General features: G+C 48.4%; 1 protein-coding gene across 2 annotated transcripts in view; it reads left to right on the forward strand.

The window, feature by feature from the left end:
* The first annotated feature begins 4,462 nt into the window (after positions 1 to 4,462).
* Positions 4,463 to 23,718, forward strand: part of Asb18 (ankyrin repeat and SOCS box containing 18) — a 61,103-nt gene continuing 41,847 nt past the window's right edge. For both annotated transcript variants that reach the window (XM_052750459.1, XM_052750460.1), the window contains exon 1: positions 4,463 to 4,667. In XM_052750459.1, the coding sequence (XP_052606419.1) occupies positions 4,463 to 4,667 (205 nt within the window). The remainder of the gene's footprint in view (positions 4,668 to 23,718) is intronic.

The following is a 23,718-nucleotide window of genomic DNA, read 5'->3' on the forward strand; positions in this document are numbered from 1 at the left end:
ACACTCCTCCATGACCTCTGCTTCAGCTCCTGCCTCTAGGTTCCTGCCCTCTTTGAGTTTCTGTCCTGACTTCCTTTTGTGATATAGAAGTGTAAGCCAAATAAAACTTTTCCTCATGGGAGGCCTAGCCCCACCCCTCATCTGCCACATAGCAACATGGGCTAGGAGGGATGCCCTCCCACCTATCAATACCTGGGGCAGGTGGGAGAGCTGGGCCTGTGGTCATAAGAACGGGAGAGCTGTTCCTGACCCCCACCAGCTACAACACTTGGGAGAGCAGGCCCTGCACCCCTCCAGAGCAGCACAACAGAGCCAACACTGTCAGTGCAGGTGTGAGCCACCCCAGAAGTCTCGAGCATGAGAGAGCTGCCCCCATTACCCAGATATCTATCTTGTGGCAACATGGGCAGAAGAGAAGTGCCCTCCCCTTCCTGCCACCCTGCCCATCAATGCCTGAGACAAGTGGAAGAGATGGCCCCGTGGTCCTAAGCATGGGAGAACTATCCCTGACCCCCACCTGCTGCAGCACTCAGGAGAACAGGCCCCCTATTTAGCCAGGGCAGCACAAAAGAGCCAACTCCGTTAGCGGAGGTGTGGGTGAGCCAACCCTGAAATGGTGGGCATGGGACAACTATCCCCATCTCCCATCTAGAGGACCAACCCCACAGCTGTCCAGGCCCAGACCCAGGGTTATGACTTAGCTTGCCCCAACATCCATTGCATCTATGATCTGTTGGAGTACGTGAAGGGACCTGACGCACAGACCCAAAGCTGCAGGATCTCCACAATACAGGGCACCAGCAGGATGTCCAGGAAGAGTCTTAATGGGGGCCCAGCATCAAACGTGTAGTGGAGACCAGGCCTCAAACCAGACCAGACTCCTTGCAATGAACACTTGCAAGTAGAGATGTATGGACCAAGGCGTATATGGTGTGACTTGCTGGGTCACACTGAAGCTTCCATGATGAGACTTTTTAATTCCTTCCCCTCCCTTTTGTTTTTTTTTAAATTTTTCTCATTTTATTTTCATTTTTTTCTCTTGAATTTTGTTTTATTGGGGGGTGAGCAGGGGTGGAGGGCAGATGCAAAGGGACAGGGAATAAATGGGATCAAGATATATGATGTGAAAATACATAGAATAAATAGATTTTAATAATAAAAAAAACTGCCGGGCGGTGGTGGCGCACGCCTTTAATCCCAGCACTCGGGAGGCAGAGCCAGGCGGATCTCTGTGAGTTCGAGGCCAGCCTGGTCTCCAAAGCGAGTTCCAGGAAAGGCGCAAAGCTACACAGAGAAACCCTGTCTCGAAAAAACCAAAAAAAAAAAAAATAAAAAATAAAAATAAAAAAAATAATAAAAAAAACTTAAAATAAAAAGATAAAATTAAAAAAAATCCCTCCCAAGTGGCTTTTGGTCACAGTGTTTCATCATAGTAATGGTCACCCTAACTAGGACAAGCAGTGGGACCTCAGTCAATGATGTCCTGCCTGGTTCCTCATGAGCCAAGTGAGGACATGAAAGCCCCTGCCCCTGAGCTCTGAGAAAAGAAAGCACAATGATAAACACAAGACTTGAGAAACGTGCAGGCAAGGCCAGAGCTGTCATCGGCCTTCAGTGTAGGGCTTGTTGTGTTCTCCGCACAGCAAGTGCCTGGCCTAAGTCAGGATTCGGAGGGGTTTACCCGTGAAGTGTGGCAGTACACGCCTGGACTTGCACCCACCTTTGAGGGGGCTAGGGCAAAAGGAGCGCCATGAATTCAAGACTACTCCAGACTACTGAGTGAGACCCTGTCTCAAAACGATAAGTGAATGAAATCCAGGTGTTTGTTCTTGAGAACACACCCTCACCTCCATCTAGGGAGCACAATGCTTAGACCTTCAAAGTCAAGCCCCTCAGAACAGAAACTCCTGCCAGAGTCACCAAAAATACCTAACATGCCTGGCTGGTGTCACACCTTGTCAAAACACAGAGAAGAGTGAATGGCCCTGCTCCCTCATTGCACAAAAAACTGCCATGAAAACCACTGTGCCACCCACTGAGCTGATGGGCAAGCCAATCCTGACACGGAACAGTGAGCATGTTCACTCTCGTGCCTTGGTTGAAAATGTTGCCCTTGAAAAGGTGTGAGAGACACAGCTAGAAAGAAATCAGAGATTTTTCAGCCAGATTGTAAAGTTCCTGGCTCCCCTAGCTCTCAGTTAGGGAAGCCACTAAAAAGATCAATTAGATCCTTCTTTGTTGCATAACAAAATACCTGAAGCAGGTGACTTTATAAAGTAGAAAGTTTCTCTATGTCTCAAGGTTCTGGAGGTACAAGGTCAAAGGTCTTATCTAGTGATGGCCTTTTTGCTGGTAGAGTCCCAAGGTAGTCTCTTGTGTGACAAGAAACACGAGCATTGTGTGTGTGTCTCTCCTCTTACAAAACCACCCAGACTCAATCATGGGGCCTGCACTCTCATGGCTTTTATCTTAATCACTTTCCAAAAGTCCTACCTTGAGCTGGGCACGATGGCTTATGCCTGTAACCCTGACACTGGGGAGGCTGAGGCAGGAAGATGGAGAGTTTCAACCAGGATGAGCTATATAGGGACACCTTGTGCCATAGTCCTTTGGACCTCCCAGAATTGACTAACTTTCATCATAAATGCAGGCAGACAAAGGTCTGGGGAGATGTCTCAGCCAATGTAGTGCCTGCCACACAAGCTTGAGGACCTGAATTCTCTAGCATCCATCTAAAAGCTGGCCATGGCGATGAGCACTTATAACCCCAGCACTGGGGGTGACAGACACAAGGTTTGCTGGGATCCACCTGCCATGACTGCCTTATATGTTGTGAGCCTTTCACAGACAACCACTGAAGGAGAAAGTGAGATCTACGGCTTCTAAGAAGTAAGTGGGGGTGGGGGAACTTAGGGGTACTGTCTTCCTTTCTCCTATTTTAGGGGGGTGCATTAGGAACAAGGGAAAGTCCATCAAAGCAAGAAGCCAAGATGAGAAATTTTCATACTGAAATAAAGAAATGCATGTTGCCTTAAATATAATTTGTGTTAGTTACATTTCAATTCCTAATTTATACATCACGGGCTTGATAAAGGATTACATTATAACAAAATTAGCCAGGATCATTAGCATAGTGTATGTGCCGCTGATTAACCACCCAGCAGATCGCTGGGTAATTAAGATCGGCGAGGGCCGTATTTTGAGACATTGTCATCCTATTATCTGCCTAACGAGAGCTGGGCCCTCGCCTCCCTTCTGATTTGGGGTTTGATAGCAGCCTAGCACAATGCCACTGTGTTTCTGTGCACTCCTCCCTGCAGTCACTAGTCCCTGTGGCCACTCCCCAGCCACACAGAAAACCACCTGCATGTGGGAGCCCAAACTCAAGACCCTAATGCCAGGGCTGGGGATGGAGCACTTGCCTAGCATGCAGGAAGACCAGGGTTCCATCCCCAGCCCCACACACAGCTCGATAGGGTAGCACACAGACTATTATCCCAGCTCTCAGGAGGGGACAGCAGGATCAGAAGTTTAAGGTTGTACTAATAAGTCTGAGGCCACCGTGGACTACATGATGTCTTTAAATAGATCTGTAAATAAATAATATAGAATATCAGCATGTGCTCCCTCTCAATACAACAGAAGACCCAAGACCAGGTCAGGTAGATGTTTCTGTGGCCTGTGTTGAGAAAGGAAACAGTCAACAATACCTCTAAGCTGGCCTTAAGGCACATCCCTGTCATCCCTGCACTCCAGAGGCTGAGGCAGGAGGATGGCAGGTTCGAGTTCAGCTTAAACTACATAGTAACACCCTGTGGTGTGGTTTCAAGATAAAATGTCCCCCAAGGCTCATGTGTTCTGACACTTGGTCCACAGTTGGTGGCTCTGTTTTGGAAGATTGTGGAGCCTTTAGGAGGTGGACTCTCACTGGAGGAAGTGAGTCACAGGGGCCAGCCTTGAGGTCTTTTAGCACCACCCTGCTTCCTGTCTGCTCAATGCTTCGTGACCGTGGAAGTGATGTCGTGACCAGCTGCCTCACACTCATGTCCATGCCTCCCCTGCTATACTGCATTGCACTTCCCCGATGGACTGTAGCCCCTCCAACTGTGAGCCAAAATCAGCGCCACCCCCCAGCACACACACACTTTAAGTTGCTTCCTGTCAGGAATTTGGTTACCACAATAAGAAAGATAACTGACCCAACCTTCTCAAACAATGCCACTTCCAGAGTTTCCCTCTAAAGAGCTGCCTACGCCCATCTCTCTAGCAGCCTGCACAGTGGCCCTGAGAAGAGACCTCCTCGGCCCTGCAGTCGAAGTAACAGCAGCTTGGGCCCTCCCTGCTGATCGTAACCCAGCCCTGGTTCTATTTATAGCTACCTCTGCTCCTCTGAGGACAGGGCTAACTTTGGACATGCATTAGAAGAAGAGAAGAAGGCTTGCTCCTGTGCAGGGACACCACAATGTCCAGTTGGGACTCACCACCAGATTACCCCCTCAGTTCAGACTTAGTGAGGAGATTAAAGTCTGCCCTGGCCACTGGGGACAAGGACACTGTGCAGGAACTGATCTGCACTGAGGTGGAGCCCGTGGACGCCGTGATAGAGCTGGCTAATGACGACTGGATGAAGGAGCCCTCAGCTCAGCTGCCCACGGGAGCGCTGCTAGGTAACAACCACACAAGGCCACAGGCCAATTACTAATGCATGCTGGGGTCTGCCCTGGGGAGAGAAGGCAAGGTTTCAGACAGGTGGTGATACATTCTTGATATCCACTTCTTGGATAGCTGTTTGTTAACTAAATAACAAATGGAGAGACTCTCCAGGACAGTAACTGTATTGGCAGGTAGACACTGTGATGGGCAGTAATTTGTGGGTGTGTTCAAGAATGGACGTCAAGGGGAAACTGTTAAAAGGTAGTATTTAGTGAGGGTTTCTACTGCTGTGAAATGACACCATGGCCACAGCAACTCTTATAAAGGAAAACATCTAATTGGGGCTGGCTTACGGTTCAGAGGTTCAGAGGTTCAGAGGTTCAGAGGTTCAGTCCATTATTGTCATTGGCAGGAAGCATGGTAGGCAGATGTGGTGCTGGAGAAGGAGCTGAGAGTTTTACATCTGGATCCTCAGGCAGCAGGAAGAGGAAGTGACCCTGGGCCTGCTAGAGCATCTGAAACCTCAAAGCCCTCCCTAGTGACACACTTCCTCCCCAAACCCACACCTACTCCGACAAGGCCACACCTCCTAATAACACCACTCCCTATGAGAGCCATTTTCATTCAAACCACCCTAGGAAGCAAGAACAACGTAAAATATTACTGCAAAGGTCAGTAACAAGGGTGAGGCTGCAGGTGTCATTGGGTGACAGAGGGCTTGGCCAACATGCCCAGGACTCTGGGCTCCATCCCCAAAACTGCAGAATACACAGGTCTCCTGGGCCACATCTGTTTGGGTTGGACAGGCAGCCACTGGACAGACAGACATGCCCACAGAAACACTTTCTGTGTAAGGTCTTGGTGGCCTTTGTTCTGGCATAAAGTCCCCTCTCCCCCAGTTTTGGCTGCATTTTTTGTAGTGTTCTTAGGATTCAGCACAGGTGACTTCGTCTTCAACATAGGCTTACACACTTGCCTATCACACATGCTGAGGACATGTGTGTGTTACCTCAGCATCAAGTTCAACATCACACAAAATAATCAAGAGAAGAGCTGAGCTTCTGCTCTGCCCCAGGGCAAACTGTGCTCACGTCCATCTTTCTCCTCCTCTATCCACTTATGGTGCAAATTTCACAGACCCACTCCTACATCACAGGGGCCATTTGATGGTCTTTTTTCATATCCAAAAAGATTGACAGGAGGAGCAGAAGAGATGGCTCAGTGGTTAAGAGCATGTACTGCTCTTGCAGAGGACCCAAGTGGGGTTCCCAGTATCCAAGTCAGACAGCTCACAACTGCCTAGAACTCCAGCTCCAGGGAATCTGGCACCCTCTTCTGGCCTCTGCAGGCACTCAAAAAATGGGCACGCACACACATTTTTATTAGTTTAATTTTTAACTGTGCACATGCATGCATAATTAAAAATAAAATAAATCCATCACATGTGGAGATTAACCACAAAATTCTTAAACCAAATGCATGCAGAAGAATGTCTTTATACTACTGTTCATATAAATAGTGCTGTAATCAAAGTGGTACTATCTGTACACCTTCATTCTTTTTTGTTTTGTTTTTTAGTTTTTTGTTTTTGTTTTTGGAGACAGGGTTTCTCTGTGTAGTTTTGGTGCCTGTCCTGGAACTCAATCTGTAGACCAGGTTGGCCTCGAACTCATAGAGATCTGCCTGCCTCTGTCTCCCGAGTGCTGGAATTAAAGGCATGTGCCACCGCCACCCAGCTGCCTTCATTCTTACACAGGGCATATCTTTAGATAAGTTATTGGAAACCATGTGACAGGTACAGAAATATAAAATTTTCTTGGGATGTGTTTCCAAAATCCAAAAGGAAGTAAGGAAACATGTTTTGCCATGGCCCCAAGAGCATGAGCATTGTTGGTTTTGAAAATTTGTGTTGAAATTGCCAGTTTAATGAAGATGTGCTGACAATTCTTCACTGCCTGGTAGGCCATTCCTGTGTGTGTGTGTGTGTGTGTGTGTGTGTGTGTGTGTGTGTGTGTGTGTGTGTTTATGTATGTGTGTGTGTGTTCACATAGGTGCACATGTGGATGGGGGTACATATGTAATTAGCAGGATGCATGTGTTGGGGAAGTGACTTGCCTGTGTGTGTGTGTGTGTGTGTGTGTGTGTGTGTGTGTGTGTGTGCCTGGTGAACACAGAGATCAGCCTCAGGTATTGTTTCTCAGGCTCCATCCATCTTGGTTTTTGAAACAGGGTCTCTCACTGGCCTGGAATCCACCATTATATTAGGTTGGCAGGCCAGAGAGCCCAGAGATCCACCCATCTCGGTCAACCCAGTTGTGGGATTACAAGTATGTACTGCCACACCCAGCATCTCTACCTGGGTTCTGGGAACTGAACTTGGGTCCTCATGATTGCCTGGCGAGCATTTTACCAATTGAGCCGTCTCCCCAGCCCTCAATTATCCTTTCTTTTCTCACCAGACATGGGCTTTTGTGTTGCCTTGTAGTTCTCCTCTTTGTGTTCCATATCTGTGTGGATCCATGGCCAATGTCTCCCATACCCTTGAATCCTTCTGGTCATTGTTACCTGACATGGTCTCCTGGCCACAGTTGCTGCAAAGTTGATCCTAGCCTGTAGTTGACCTCTGGTCATAGTCAACTGTTTTCTAGATAGTCTAATTGTCCTGGTGGTGCTGATTCTGAGTCCTCAGGTCCATCCCCTGGTCAGACCTCCCAATGTACGTGCATCCATGAGCACACATGATATTACACATTCATGCACACATAAGTACATGCATGCACTAGAATGAGGAGCATGCATGGAGCATTGCTGCTGGGGAACAACTCAGAATGGATGAGGAGAGAAGTCCAAGGTTGAAACCTCTGAGGGATCCATCCCATGCCTGTGACTGAAGTATCTTCCCTAGACAAACGTTCCTTGGGGTATGTAGTATTTAAGCTCCTTTCAGAGAGGCACTTCTTATTCCTTTCATCTGAGGTCCTCAGGTCCAACAGCCTCGACCTTCAACTCAGCACATCCGTCCAGGAGCCAGGCTGGAGAACCGAAAGGAGGAAGTCTTGTCTTCACAGATGGCGATGGGATTAGAAATAATGTACTTCCCTCCTGACCAGCTCTGCACTCTGCCCTGAGGCTGATCATCATGAACTGCCTCACCTCCTCCTTGACCTCTGGACTCCTGTTCAGGGCAGTAGTGTAGAATGTGCTAGAAAGAGAAGGGCCAGGTCACTGTTTCAATCCACAAAGGTCTTCCTGCACATGGCCAGCTCCTGCCTGTAGCTCCCACCTCCTCAGGGGCTTCCCTTAACCTGCTGCCTTCCTCACAGCCTGCAGTCATGCATGCCACCTACCACCAGCTGGGACCCTGGCCAGAGCAAGAGTGCTCTCTGCACATCTCTTGCTAACGTGTCCTGAATGGTTAAGATTTGTATATTGGAGTCCTTCCTCTCTTCAGAGCATCACTTCTTCCCATGTCACTAATGATGTGGCAAAGTCTTTCCCATCCAGTTACTCTGCAGAATTCTGGAAACAGACAAAATATGTCAGGGAAGTCACAGTCCTCCTACCACGATCCGTTGGTTATAGACTTTGATACCCAGACTTCTCCTCAGCACGAGGGGAAGGTGAGCTGCCACCACACACTGTGTGAGCCAACAATGGTGCTGAGTCTGTCTGGCCAGTGTCTCTGAGTGCTTTGTAGGGCACGAGAGTGGGCTTTCCTTGGTAGTTCCTTGAGCTTCACAGAGGAGCTCCTGGATGGGATGAACTTGGACCTGCTTTCTGCACTGCCCTCAGAGACACTGGCATCCCAAAGGCTCACGGTGGTCCCGAGGTGAAGTTGGCATGCTTTTTTCTTATATGAACTTTGACCCATGAAATTGCTAACTTTTAGCTACCCTTTGGGACCCGCTGCCTTAGGTCACGGCTTGTGTCCCTTCATTCTCACAAGACTTACTGGGATCAAAATGTACGGGAGGTCTTTGGGATTCCTGGAAAGGGTCACTGTGGCATGTGTGACTGCAGCCTGGAAAGGGCATAAAGACTCAAGATCACAAAGACACTGTACAGAATTCAGGACTGTGGAAGACTGGGAACATGTAGGGGAGGAGCTGGGGAGGGGCAGAGTGAGGAATATCCACTGCATGAGGAAAGCGAGAGCCAAGTGTCATGGGCAAAATCATTCTAAACAGAAGAGAAGAGGTTTCTTTTATGTTATTTGTCATATACTTATTATATATTATATATAAAATCATACATTTATTATATATAGTGCTGGGTTTCATTATGATATTGCATACATGGATATAATGTATTTGGATCATATTCACACCTACTACCTTCTCTTGACTCCCTCATGTTCCTGCTGATCCCATTCCTTTTCCCAATCAGGTTGTCCTTGTGGAGTGTGTGTGTGTGTGTGTGTGTGTGTGTGTGTGTGTGTGTGTGTGTACCCCACTGAGTTTAATTAATGTTACTCACAGAAGCCTGGATCATCCTGTTTCCACCTCCAGGTGTTGAGATTCCAGACCTGTGCCACCCACTGTGCCTGGCTTTTTATGTGGTTGCTCGGGATCTGAACTCAGATCCTCGAGAGTGGGTAGCAAGCACACTACTAACTGAGCTGTCTCCCTGGGCTATTTTTTTTAATGCCACCAGATATTCCAAACTCACATACCACTCCCTGGCCTCACACTGTGTCCAGTGCCTTGAACAGGGTCTCAGTCTTGAGGAGAAGCTCAGTCATGGGGTACAGTGCTGGCATGCATTAGCCAAGCCTCCTGTTGACATTACACTGGATGGATGCAAACCCTATTAACAGTGCGCTTCTGCAGAGAAATATTTCACTCTATTTCAAGCCAAAGCCGACCTCCTACTATTGATTGTTCATGACAAGCGCATCATTTGTTCTGGCTCCTTTCCCATACCTACTGGAGTACAGAGACGGGGAAAGGGTGGCTGAGAGGAGGGTGGCAAGACCCACCTAACCCCTCAAATGCATCAACTGTACAATTTAGTAACTGCCATAATCACATACTTAAGAAACAACTGATTACTAATTGCTATTATTAAGGGTATCAGCATTCTGTGATTCTGCTGAGGGTACATCATATACAAGTCAAGATGCTACTTGAATTCCTGATGGAAATGGAGGAACGGATGTGTTATGCTGTGTTTAGGGCAATGGTATTTAAGCATCCAGGGGAAAGCTAACGAAAGACTAATTGGGCTTTCATTAAGAGGTCTCTCCAGTAGCATCTATAGGTGGGATGAGTACACACGAACATGCAACAGACGTGCACACATGTGAAAATGGGGACCAGATGTGAACTTGGGACTTCTTACCCAAGGCTGTATGTTGAAGGCGCCATGACACTTAGCCTTATGCACTGTGCCACCATGTCATACTTCCTTACATATGGAGAGGGACACCATATGGGACGTTAAAGTTGAGAGGGCACATGTGGCTCCTGCCATGAAAGAGACATGATGACCAGGGTCACACTAGTGGTACAGTGGGCAAAGGTCTCAATGAACTGCCCCCGACTCTCACTTTGCCGCTGTCAATGGAGCCTTGAACATGTGAGCCCAGTCCTCTGAAGCTTAATTTCCCCAGTTTGTGTCAACTCCGACGCTCTTTGCAAACTGGGCTGACTAGGGTTCTGAGGAGAACTTGTGTCCATGGAGGAGATTAGCATCACCCGTTCCCAGCCACCCTGCCTCCCTGAGTAGTTCTTCCCACAGAGGTCTACGCAGACCAGCCCCTGCCTTTAGCAGAAAGTTCCACTGATTTTTGTCTGGGGTGGTATTGTCTAAATGGCTGGTAGGAAACCAGGTTGCACATTCGTGTGCACAGAATGAACCAAAGCCGGGCTACGAGGCAAAGGAGAGCAAGTACCTCAGGAGAGTGGACCAGACCTGCCGTCAGCCTCCCATGGAGGCAGAGTGTCTCAGTCAGGGTTTCTATGGCTGTAAAGAGACACCATGACCGTGGCAACTCTCATAAAGGAGAACATTTCATTGGGGTGCCTTACTGTCCAAAGGTTTAGTCCATTATCCTCACGGTGGGACATGGCAGCATGCAGGCAGACATGGTGCTGGAGAGGTAGCCGGGAGTCCTACATCTTGCACAGGCAACAGCAAGTGGTCTGTTTCTCTGGGTGTGGCTTGAGCATTTATGAGACCTCAAAGCCTGCCTCCACAGTGACACAGTTCCACCAATTAAGACCACATCTAAGGCTGGAGAGATGGCTCAACAGTTAAGAGCACTGGATGCTCTTCCGGAGCACCCAAGTTCAACTCCCAGCACCTACATGGCAGCTCACAGCTACATCCTTACACAGACATATATGCAGGCAAAACACTGATGCACATAAAATTTTTAAAAAAAAATAAATAAAAATCATTTTTAAAAAAGACCACATCTAATCCAACAAGGCCACACCTCCTAATAGTGCCACTCCCCTTGGAGGACATTTTCTTTCAAACCACCCCAGAGAGAGAGAGGAATCAGCGATGCCACACTGACCTGCTGCTCTCAAGAGGTGTCACCTTCCCACTTTGAGGAAGAAAACGGCTCAGGTGAGGCTCAGAGGTGTTAAACGACCCAGCTGAGTTCTCCTAGCTACTGTGTACCCAATGCTCCCCTTGGTACCTCATGATACCTAGAGTTCACCCCGGGGCTGCACTTGGCAGGACACCAAAGCTCACTGTGTTCACTTAATAGTCAAGAACCAGGCAAGAGTGGAGAGGAACATGTGTTAAAAGCATCAGGAAATTTGCAGGCAAATGGATGGGACTCGAAAGAATCATCCTGAGTGAGGTAACCCAGACCCAGAAAGACAAACATATGTATTCACTCATAAGTGGATATTAGCTGTAAAGTAAAAGATGACCGGGCTATAATCCACAGCGCCCGAAACAATAGGTAATAAGGAGGTAATAAGGTAATAAGGAGGGCCCAAAGGGGCACACATGGATTTCCCTGGGAAGGGGAAATAGAAGAGATCTCCTAGGTAGACTGGGGGCAGGTGGGGATGGGAATATGGGGGATGAGGTTGAGGGGTGGATGGAGGAGGAGAGTAATAAAAGAGGTGACTTGATGGGGGAGGGCATTTCTAGGTCGGGTAGAAACCTGGTGCAAGAGAAACTCCCTCGAATCGACAAGGGTGACTCCAGCTAAGACTCCCAGCAATAGTGAGTAGGTAGCTTGAACTGGCCCCGTCCTGTGATCAGATTGATAACTACCCCAATTGTCATCGGAGAGCCTTCCTCCAATAACCGATGGAAACAGATGCAGAGACCCACAGCCAAGCAATGGGCCAAGCCCAGGGAATCCTGTTGAAGAGAGAGAGGAAGGATTGTATGAGCCGGTGGCGGGGAGGAGGTCAGGGTCATTACAAGGGAACCCACAGAAGCAACTGGCCTGCTTATAGGAGCTCACAGACAGCTAGAGAGCCTGCATGGCGCCAGCCTAGGTCCTCTGCTTACTTGTGGGACTCTTGGCAGTGGGAACAGGGCCTCTCCCTAATGCTTTGGCTGGCTTTTGAGAACCTATTCCTAATGCTGGGTTGCCTTGCCCAGACTTAACATAAGGGGAGGAGCTTAGTCCTACCTCAATTTGATACACCATGCTTTGTTGGCACCCATGGGAGGCCTGCCCCTTTCTGAACAGAGGTGGAGAAGGGGTGGGTTGGGGAGGGGAGGCAGAGGAAGGTGGAGGAGGGAGTGGGAAGAGGGGTGGAGGGGAAGCTGGGGTCGGGATGCAAAATAAATTTTTAAAAATTAATTAATTAAAAAAAAGAGTGGCGCATAGGTCCTCCCGCCTGCAGCCGGGGTGCTCATGCTCCCTGCCCACCTAAAGGCACTGTGCAAGAAGGTTCATGAAGGCACTTTCCCATGGAAGATGTTACAACCAACTGAACGGGTGCCCCAGGGACATAACCTACCAGCACCCATGCATGCATGTGCATTCACACAACCCTACAATATTAATAGTTCAGAGTCCCTAGTTCTGAGCATTTCATCAAAAGATGGAAGGACAGAATGGAGAGAGGGAGGGAGGGAAGGAGGGAGGAAGGGAGGAAGGAAGGAAGGAAGGAAGGAAGGAAGGAAGGAAGGAAGGGCAAATGCATGAGATGCTCCTCTACAGAATAAGAGCAGACATTAGAACAGGAGGGGATCCATGGCAGGGAAGGGAAACAGCCATGTTCTCCACCAACTCTGCTGCTCACCCGGTCAGAGCATGTGGGGGCTGGGAGACCCTGCTCGCAGCAAAATGAAATTAAACCTTTCTAAGTACTTATAAATCAGAACCTAATGACACTATCCCACCACCAGCCTGAGCATTGCTCTTATTACTTTGATTCACAAGCCAGGAAAAGATCCGGAATTATGCACAAATTATTGTCCCATCTTCTTAATTAACGCTGATTGCAAAATTCTTGCTAAAGTCCTTGCTAACAGACTCAATTACGTACCGCCTGAATTGATTCACCCAGATCAAGTGGAATTTATTAGAAATACACTTTCCTACAATAACATCAGATTATCTTTGAATATAGTTAAATTATTTAGGAATAAGATGGCTACGGCAGCCGCTCCCGAATTAGATAACACAAAAATACCTAGAATTAGAGTGTTTCTTTGCTTTCTGCAAGACACACACCCTAGGCGCTTACTTGTCCCAGAAGCAGGTTGAGTCACACTGTGAAGAGATGAAATGCATGCCTTAGAGCTAATGGTCCAGCTTCAAAGACATATGGGCAGGAAGAAAAATCCTACCAGGTCGCGTCTCCGCCACCACCACCCTCCCCAGGACGAACCATCCCTACGGTCCCTGCCTGTGGAACACAGTGAAATTGCAATTAGACTAAATCAGGATATTTTCAGAATCAAAATGGAGAAACAGACTAATAAAACGGTAATGTATGCTGATGGCATCTCCCCATTAGCATCACTGCCAAGCACGCTGGAGAGCTTGGTTTGGGAAGAACAAAAGAGAAGGGAGAGAGGTTTTCTGCCTGCCCGAGAGGACTCCAGCTCCTGAAAATGGTGCTCTGCCTCGGAAACATGGCAAAGGCAGAATGCCATGGCAGGCACGCTCTCTGTAGCCAGGTCGACCTTCCCAGTCCCATGCATCCCTGCCTTTTGACACCAACATCAGGACCTGGATGTGGAGGGCGAGCTGACTTTGACCTTCTTCTCCACATCCAGCTAGACAGTGGTCAATATTTTCAGACCAGGTGGATTATGGGATATTCAGGTTGGCCTTGGACGGATGAGCAACTGTCCAGAGGCTGTGATGGACTCAGCAGTGGACACAGGTGGACACAGGGTCTGAGACGCTGTCCAGGGCAGTGGGACCCAAACGGACCCAAGGATGTGGGCATCAGAGCAGGCGGAGGAGAGAGTCGGAACTGTTGCGTGAGACTGGAGCCCAAGGCTTTAGTGTCGACACTTGTCTAAAAAGATGATAAACAGCCATTAGGCAGAGGAATGGGAGCATACGGTTTGGAAAGAAAACTTACAATTCTTTAACATACATAGGGAGGGTGGAGGTAGAGATGGGTGCCAAGACACACACCACCTGTGCTTCCCCATCTCTCCCTCCCTTACTGGTAAAATCCTTAGGACAGTGCCATGTGCCCAAGCATGTCCCCTTCCTTGATGCTGGGGCTGATCTTGTTCTCATCTACAAAAGACTTAACAGCAGATCAAAGAGGAGATGGAGGGGGAGGGGGGACACGGGAAACTTGAAAACATATCAGCATAAAGTTCCCAACCCGAAGAACAGAAAGGAAAGTGAGTGAAAATAAAATGACGGTGGACTGTCACATAGTGTAAAAATCTGACATGCACAGCTGGCGTCCAAGAAACAGGCAGAACGGGGCAAGGAAAAAAGATCAAATGCCATGCTTTGTTGACACCTGTGGGAGGCCTGCCCCTTTCTGAACAGAAGCAGAGGAGAAGTGGATTGGGTGGAGAGAAGAGCAGAGGAGAGGTTAGGGGAGGGGATGGGAGGAGAGGAGGGAGGGAAAAACTGCCATTGGAATGTAAAATAAATGAATAAATGTAATAATATTTTTAAAATGATCAAAGGAATAACTACCCCACATTTTCCAGGATGAGTGGTTAAAGATATGAATTTACAGATCCAAGTTCTGTACGCCCGAGGTAGAGATGGGAGGCAGGGTCTGCCTGGATGTCTGGACATTTGGTTACCATGGGAGAGTCACATTTACCCTGTAATAAAGAGCATGTCCATTGGCAAGAGGGAGTGGAAAGCAGATTTGGAGATGAGTTGGTATAGTGCTCCTTCCCACAAGCCAGCAAAGGTTTCTGTGACAGCTGGTGTTCTCTGTCAACTTGACAGACTAGAATCACCTGGGAGATGCACCTATGGGCATGCCCACTGTGGGCGGCACCATCTCCTTGGCTGTACAAGTGGAGAAAGGGAGCGACACAGTCATCACCCTCCACTTCCTGATTGTGAATGTGATGTGATGGTTGCTTTAGGCTCCTGCCACCTTTACTGCCCCACCATGATGAACTTCATTGTTGGTCTGTGAGCCACTAAGACCTGTCTCTCTTCAGTTGTTTTTCTTGGAGTATTTTATCAAAAGCAACAGGAAAAGAAACTAAGACAGTCCCTACTGCCCACAGCAAAAGTCAGCCAACTGGTTTTATGAATAAAGTTTTATTGGCACATAGCCACCTCCTTTGTTTCCAAATAATCTCCAGCTATTTATATATCCCAAAGACAGAGCTGAATAGTTGTCATAAAGACCATGAAGCCCATAAAACCTAAAACATGTACTGTCTGGTGCTTCACAAAGCAAGTTTGGCATCCTCTACCCAACGGCACATGGTTTAAGTTTTAGGGCAAACACTGGATGACCTGCCTGCCCCAGCCATCCCCTCCCAGTCTCCTTTCACCTTTCAGATATGACTCTAAAGCCTGATCCACACTCTAGTGCCACACTTAGTCTGCTAGGAGGCAAGCCTCTCTCGGGGAAATGTTTGACACTGGCATTGACTGCTAGCCTTTAGAAATGCTTATAGCGATTTGATACAATAGACAGTTTCATAGGTAGGGTTCATGGACTTCCAAGTCTATTTTCATTTTGTTTTCTCCAGTAATTACTTTTCAATGGATCTGGAAAAAGTATCAAGTCTATAACAAATTGGGAAACCTCCAAAAAAAAAAAAAAAAAAAAAGAAAGAAAAAGAAAGCCCTGGTCCTTCACCTCAGGTGGTTGGAAAACTAAACTACACCTCAGTAAGAGGTCCGTCCTGAAACCCTCTCAGCCCCAGAGACCTTCAGGCTCTCTGAACACTGGAAACATGCCAATTCCTCCTTCCAGGAAGCCCTGGGGTTCACAGTCGGATACTGGGGAGAGCTGGCCTCATGGCGTACTGGCTAGGATCAACCTAGAACGCATGCTTGGTGGAAGCGGTGACTCAGGTCTGACCCTGCAGCTGTGGAGCCCATGTGGCTTGTCACAGTTTTCAGGTGAAAACGTCAGATCTCTTCACCGGTACCTGAAGCCATCATTACTCCTGGCTACATTGGAAAGTAGTGAGTCAGGTGACCGTCTACAACTGCGCTCAATCCTGAGGGTGCTGACAACTGGAATGTCAACCCTTTCTTACAAGTGGGAGTTTCAGCCTGTGACGACCCTCAGCTCCCACCCTCGGGCCCTCTGCCAGACTGGTCTGTTCTCTACCTATATCCCTTCCATCTAGACTCCAGAACACCACCCTGGGTATCATAGCGCTGTGCCTCCTTCTCAAAGAAGAATAATGGGGTTTGCTCCCCCCTGTAACAATCAGGGAGGAAGCACACATCCCAGAGAGAAACACACCAGCTTCCCACTGCTCTGTGCATATGCCACCTTTGGAAGGCACCTGCTGTGGCCTCCAGCTACTCCAACACCTTACCCTAGGTAACCAAAGCAAAAATACGTAGGCATCTGATGACGCGGTTCCAGTCACGCTAATGGCCACCTCGTTCATCTCCCTCTAGACTCACAGTCCTTCAAGGCAGGAGCTCCCACACTATTCATTTGCTTCTAGTAACTGAAGCGAGCTTTGTATACATTAACTCCATACATGTATGTCTCCAGTCCAGTGGAAATAAACCCTCCATCAGCTTCAATGGACTTCCAAAACCCAGTTTTGTAAGAAACCCTTTCATGATTTAGCCAGAAAATGTAACTGACGTTGTATTTTTTGAGGTAGGGTCTCATTTAGCTGAGGCTGACCTCCAATTTGCTATGTAGCTGAGCATGAACTTGAACTATGACCTTGAACTTCCGGTCCTCTTTCTTCCACCTCCTAAGTGCTGGGATTACAGGCATGCTCCATCATATCCAGTCTTAGGCGGTGCTGGGGCTTGAACCCCTGGGGCTTGAACCCCGGGCTTGAAACATGCTAAGCAAGCACCCTATCAACCGAGCTACATCCCCAGCCCTAACTTACATTTTCCGCACTTGTATGTGTGTCTGGTGTGCGTGTGTCTGGTGTGTGTGTGTATGTTCAAATGTGTGTGGGAGCGTGTGTACGTGCAGGCCTGAGTGCACGTGAGGGCATGCGGAGGGCAGCGGTTGGTGTGGTTTGTCTTCCTTGATGTCTTGTCCTCTTATATGTTGAGGCAGACTCTCTGGATTGACCCCAGAGCTGGGGAATCCCCTGTCTCTGCCCAGAGCACTGGGAGTACAGGTGGTTGGTCATGCCCACCATGCCAGTCACTTTTGTGGGTACCAGGAGTCTGGACGCATGTCCTCATGCTTGTCAGCACTGTCCTCACTGAGCCGTCTCTCCAGCCACAAAACTTAAACTTTAAATTAGTAAATTTGGATATTGTGTTTGTTTAAATTCATTTAGTTTATGTAATTTTTCCTGTTGGAGGTTTAATGTCATTTTTTTTTCCAATAAGAAATAAGTCCAGGGCGAGCAAGATGGCTCGGTGATAAAGGTGCTTACACCTCCAGACATGACAACCTGAGTTCTGTCCCCGGGGCCCACACGGTGGGAGGGAGGAAGAGACTCTGAAGCCCTTCCTCTGGCCTCCACACATGCCCCATGGAGCCTGCTCGGGTGCTGGCTGGCACATGAACTCAGAGGCAATCATACAAGCACATACACACACATGTACACACACACAAAGTAAATCAATAAATGTGACAAAAGAAAACTTTGGAGAAAGAAGTCCAAAGAATTTTCCGTCCATCAGAGGAAACTGGCTTTACTTGGCCCTTTGTAAGAGAACGGGAAGAGACCTCAGTGACTTCTGCTTTCAAACAGGGTCACAGCGCTCGCACAGCACAACAATCAGACTAAACCAACCTCAAGAGGGAAGCATCCTGCTCCCCGTGTGAGATTCATAGCAAACAATCAGGCCGAGCATGCAATTTGTCTCAAGAGGCAGAAGCTGCAATTTTACCGTGTCATTATATCCCCAGGACAGTTGCAAAGAGAACGTCGCCTCCTTGGGCATGGAATGCTCTGTGACAGGCTCCCCAGCACTAGCCCTACGCTCTATAAATGTCCTGCCAGAGTTGTTGCCACGTGGTCCTGCACGAGGTGTATTTGGTGGCTCTGCCTTGCATTCAGCCGTAGTGGCTGCTCACATTCAAGGGCACCTTTGCATCCTGGGTCCCTAAAAGCCCTTATGGGCTGTCTGCACAAACGATGCTTGACCCTTAGCTGAGATCGTGTCAGTGATGGGGCTAGACCTTGCTGCTTTATACTGCCTGTGCTGGGCTGTGTAGCACATCAGGGAAAATAAGTTACAGGGGTGGCTTGCGCCCCCCCCCCACCCCACGCGCCCGTATTTTGTTCCTCTGCACGATGGAAATGAGATTTCTTAATAATGTGAAATTGGTACAGATAATTTAAGTCATTATTAATAGATACACTTGATCTGAGGAAGTAAATGTTTTAATGTTTTGTTAAATGAGGTGTGCTGTATTCACATTGTCATTCAGAGAAAAGGTTAAGACATTTTAACATTCCTCATATTAATGTCTGCGCAACTAACGTGGGTAGCTGTGTCTTGGAAGTAAAAAATGGAGCTCTGCGCACCTGCCAGGCTTCCCGTTCAAAACAATAATGATAAAAGTAAATGCAGAGTGTGGGATGGAGGAAGGTGGCCTTCAGAAACTGCCAGAGAGACTAGGATGAGAAGGGGCTTGAGAGAAGCCAGTGACCCAGCAAGCACCTGTGGGACTGTTGGAAGAGACGCCACCAGCCTGGGGTCCAAAGGAATCTAGAAGGTGGCAGTATTAGACACGTTTCTGCTGCTGTGATAAAATGCCATGACCAGAAGGAACTTTACTTGAGCTGTAACGAGAGGGTTATATGTCATAATGACGGGGAGGGTGTGGCTACAGGTCGCGGGAGCAGGAAGCCGGGAGATCACCGCTCGACTACCCATGAGACGCAGAGAAGGCGCACTTGAAGTGGGGTGAGGCTACAAACTCTCCAAACCTACTCCCAGTGACGTACCTCCTCCAGTAAGACTCCATGACCTGAAGGTTCCAGAACCTCCCCAAACATCACCACCAACGGGGAACCAACGTTTAAATACCTGAGCCTGTGGGAGCATTTCTCATCCAGACCACCACACTGGCCACTTACAGAAAGGGCCACACTGCCTGGGCCAGCGATGCGAGTGAGCGCGTTTAAGGGCATATGCAAAGACTCTGAGGAGTCCATGTGACTGTGACTTCTTGCCCCTTCAACTTTTCACTTCTGTGGACACATGGCCCCAGCAGGCAACCAGATATGTTCCAACTGGTTCTACCTGGAGAGCATGGGGAAATGGCAGCCATGTCCTGCTTCGGAAGCCCTTCCTCTTGGCTGGGTCGCACAGAAAATTGCTGCTGAAGAGAAAGAGGCCAGCCCTGTCCTCAAGCCACTGGCCTAACATTCAGACCTGGCTGGACTGTCCCACCAAGTCCCAAGAGTATGAACATTTCGATGTTGTTGGGGAGAAAAAGATGACCTTTGGTCAGCTCCGATACAGGAAATCAAGACCCTGGCACCCCATGAAGACAAGAATCACGGCTCAGACTCCATCACGTGTGTGCAGGCCCGTTCTCATCGCGGGGTAGGATTCACCTTCATCCCCCTGGATCCAGAGGCAAAGAAAAACCTCTCTCTCATCAGCTGTCTCCGTGACAAGATAGTTAGGAAAGATGAATTTGTGTCCCCCTGTGGACACAGCATCGCGCTTATTATTTAAATCTCCAAATAATCTCTCTGCAATATGATAGTCAAATCCAGTTACCACCTGGCTCAAGGGGGGGGGAAGTGGCTCCTCATTCCGCACTCAGACAGAAGCTGGGCATCCTCCCCTGCCTTGAGTTCTCCCTTCCTTCTCCTTCATTCATTCATGCTCTGCCATTCCGTTTGGTTAGAGCCCTGCACCGTTAACCACACAAACAAGGCGTGCACGTCAAAGTGGCGCCATCTGTTAGTTCGTCTGAAGAAACGAAATGATGATATCTGCCGACTTGGGGCAGATTAAATTCACTAGCAATCCTCTTTCCAGGAGCCTTCAGAAGAATTTGCAGGGAGGACCAGCTCCTTGGTCAGAACATCTGTGGAACCTCCCTGCAAGAAAAGAGAGGTTTTGCCGGGCGGGCGTTGGTGGCGCACACCTTTAATCCCAGCACTCGGGAGGCAGAGCCAGGCTGATCTCTGTGAGTTCAAGGCCAGCCTGGTCTACAGAGCGAGATTCCAGGACAGGCAGAGCTACACAGAGAAACCCTGTCTCAAAAAACCAAAAAAAAAGAAAGAAAAGAAAAGAAAAAAGAGAAAGAAAGAAAAGAGAGGTTTTAATGGCGACACCCAAGACAGGAAGAGGAACTGGAGAGAAAGGTCTGCTAAGGCTGTGTGAGGTGTGAAAATCCACTCCCATCTTCAATGTAACTGCTAATGTTGATAAATGGTAAATTAGTAATCTAACTGGGAAACAAGACACTAGCCAAGAAAAATCAGACCAACTGTGAGCCAATGTGGAGGCAGAACCAGATGCGTGCAACCTTCAAAACAGAGATCAAAGGAGACCCCAGGCAGCAAAGCACAGTTGCTTGGGGACTCCAGGAAGGACTCAGGGTTCTGAAAGCCCAAGTAAGTGAACTTGAACTGACCCTTCACTGACACAAGTCATCCTTCTGTACAGACATGCTTTGATGGTTTAAAATAACTCCGAATAACTTGCTACATTTGTGTCACCTAAATTTGGGTGCAAACATCAGTATGTGCTTGGCACCAACTGCCTCTGAGCTGGACAACAAGAAAAAAGTCTCTAGAGCCGTAAACAGAAGGATTCAAAGCCGTGAGCAGCAGTCTGATACCCTCGATTCACAAGACGCAGGATCCTTCCTATATGCCTGGAGTTTCCCCACTGGTTTGTGACACTGGCTCCGCCCACTGCTCTGGCCTGCTGAGGTCATTTGGAACCTGAGTGCATCTCTGAGGCTCCCCGTTTCCCCTTGTATATTCATATTCGCACAAATCACCCATCAGTGGACATGCGGGGCAGACCTTAAGGCAGCATTTTACAGTGTCCCCAGCTCCCTTCTGGAGCACAGTCTCAACCTGACCGCAGATAGAAACACTCAGAGTTCCCAGTGGTCCCGATGCCCAGGTCACAGCCCAGCACAGTACAAGAGAATCTTCAAGCTGGGGTCTTGTCATCCCTGGCTTTTCTAGCTCCTCAGGGGATCCCATTTTGCAACCAAAGTATTAGGCACTGCTCTGAGGCATCGTGCACGGCCCTGCTCCACTGTGAATCACTCGTTCAGATTTTCTTTTCCAAAGAACCACAGTTTTTCATCTTCTCTGAAGTCTTCAGGATACCACCCACCTCGGGTTGAAGCGCACACACCTCTTACCTCACCCCACTGTATAGTAACAAACAATTGCATCCAAAGCCACACTTTGTCCTGCTCCCCTTGATAGACTCCCACTGACCCCCAGATCTACAAGTGACACTCATTTTTGAAACATCCGCAGAACGTCTTTCCTAATCCCGTGGAGGCTTTTCCAGACAGACCTAGCGTGATGTTCTCTCGTCTAAGGAATCTCAATTTGTTCTGCATTTGAAAAGTAAAACTAAAGACTCCAGTCCTTCTGTTTGGCCATAGTTCCTCAGGTTTAGACAGTTTTTCAGCAACTTATCCACAAATTCACATTTAAAACAAGTTTGGTTTCCATGTAGACTAGGCCTGAAGAAGAAAGTAAAGCCTGAGTCGATTCTTGGGGCTGTGCACTGACTTTGACTGAGTTGAAAGGGGTGAGGACAAGAGGAAGAGGAGGGGGATGAAGGGAGAGGAAAGAGAGGGGGCGGGCAAAGAGCATGTGGGAACACTTGGCTAGGTGTACAAGGGCAGTGTCACTTAGAGGCGGAAGCAGGTAAGGAGCCCAACCCGGAGCACTGCGTCAGAAAGGAGTATGGCTCTCACCCATGGGACTTCCCACCGCTGGTGGCCAGGAAGACTAAATGGCTCTTGTTAGGGTCTTCCAGACAGTTTTTTTTTTTCTGTGTGATCCTTGCAGATGGGGTTTTCATCTCTGAACCTCTGAAACCTTACAACATACCCCAAAAACGTAATGTTTGGTGAATGACTAAAGGAAAGAAATGGTTGGTTTATTTATTTAATGTAATAGTCAACAATGCTTCTATTCTTGTTCTGGAAAAAGAAAAGCCAGCTCTCTGCCCGGTTCGTGAGGTCATCTTCATGTCCCACTTGCAAAGGCGGCACTGCCTGCCAGGAGTTATTTTTAAAGTTCTACTCCCTAGCTACTGAATTCCAGCTCAGACATCGAGTGAACTGGCTAAAACACATAGGAAGCTAAATTTAGCCTAGAGCGAAGCCCATTTCATCCTGACATCCCCTCCAGCCCTCTTAAAAACATCCAATGGCAGATTACAATGGCTTGGAAAACATCCTCCAGTGTAAAGTGAGGGGCACGCTCAAATTGTCCCATATTCCAGCTGCGCTGGAGTGCTCTAGAAGTGGATCTGATGACCATCCATTTCAGGAGAATAAGACGGTGCGGCGCCTGCATTCGGGACTGGAAACACTTAAAGTTGCTGCTGGAATGAGCAAGGGGGCTGTAGCTCATGACCAAGCCCCTCCAGCTACACTAGCTCTCATCAGTGACCCCTCTGGCGCTTTGCACAGTCAGCATCCCTTATCTACCTGTGTGGAGGCATCCCCGGCGAACGGACAGACAGCCATACCCTATATCTAGTATATCCTGAGATCCTCCTCTGTGGAGCAACTAAGTCCAAGCATCACAGGCAGGTTCCAGCCTTTGGGTCAGTCTGTGCACGCCCACCTGTGCCTGTGACTCAGGTCTGTACCAAGAGCAAAGATGGGTATATTGTCTTTCTTGTCACTGTGACAAAATATTCATAAAAAGCAACCTAGCAAAGGAAGGGTCTATTTGGGTTCAAAGTTTGAAAGCACGGTCTACATCGCAGGGAAGGTGTGATGGTAAAAATCACTCTAGCTGTGGCTGCAGGAGCATGGGGCTGGCAGCTGCTCGTACCTTGTCCACAACCAGGAAGCAGAGAGAGATGAACACTGATGCTCAGCTCCCTTCCTCCTTTCCACTCAGTCCAGGACTCCAGCCGATGTGATGGTGCTGCTCGCACTGAAGGCGGGGGTGGGGGGTGGGGGGGGGTGGGGGGGGTGGGGGGTGGGGGGGGGTGTCTTTCCACCTCAGTTAAACCCTTTGGGAAACGCCCTGTACGCACACCCAGAGGTTTGTATCTGTGGTGGTTCTAAATTTAGTCCAGTTAACAATGAAAATTAACTATCACAGTTCCATCCTTCATCGGCTCGACACCCAAATATGTCATTTTAAATCATCATATTCTGCCTAAAGCTTCATTTTCATCTCATGATGCAAAGTGCGTTGAGTTCGTTTCCAAACGTCTTCACAGTCTTTAATGGTCCAAACTGTTCGCATGTCCGGGGCCAGCAGCTGGCTCAGGGGATAAAGCACTTGCCACACAAGTGCAAGGACATTAGTTCAGATCCCCAGATG

The sequence above is a fragment of the Peromyscus californicus genome, unplaced genomic scaffold (assembly GCF_007827085.1).
Source record: "Peromyscus californicus insignis strain IS unplaced genomic scaffold, ASM782708v3 Scaffold_21__1_contigs__length_65335640, whole genome shotgun sequence".
Taxonomy (NCBI): Eukaryota; Metazoa; Chordata; class Mammalia; order Rodentia; family Cricetidae; genus Peromyscus; species Peromyscus californicus.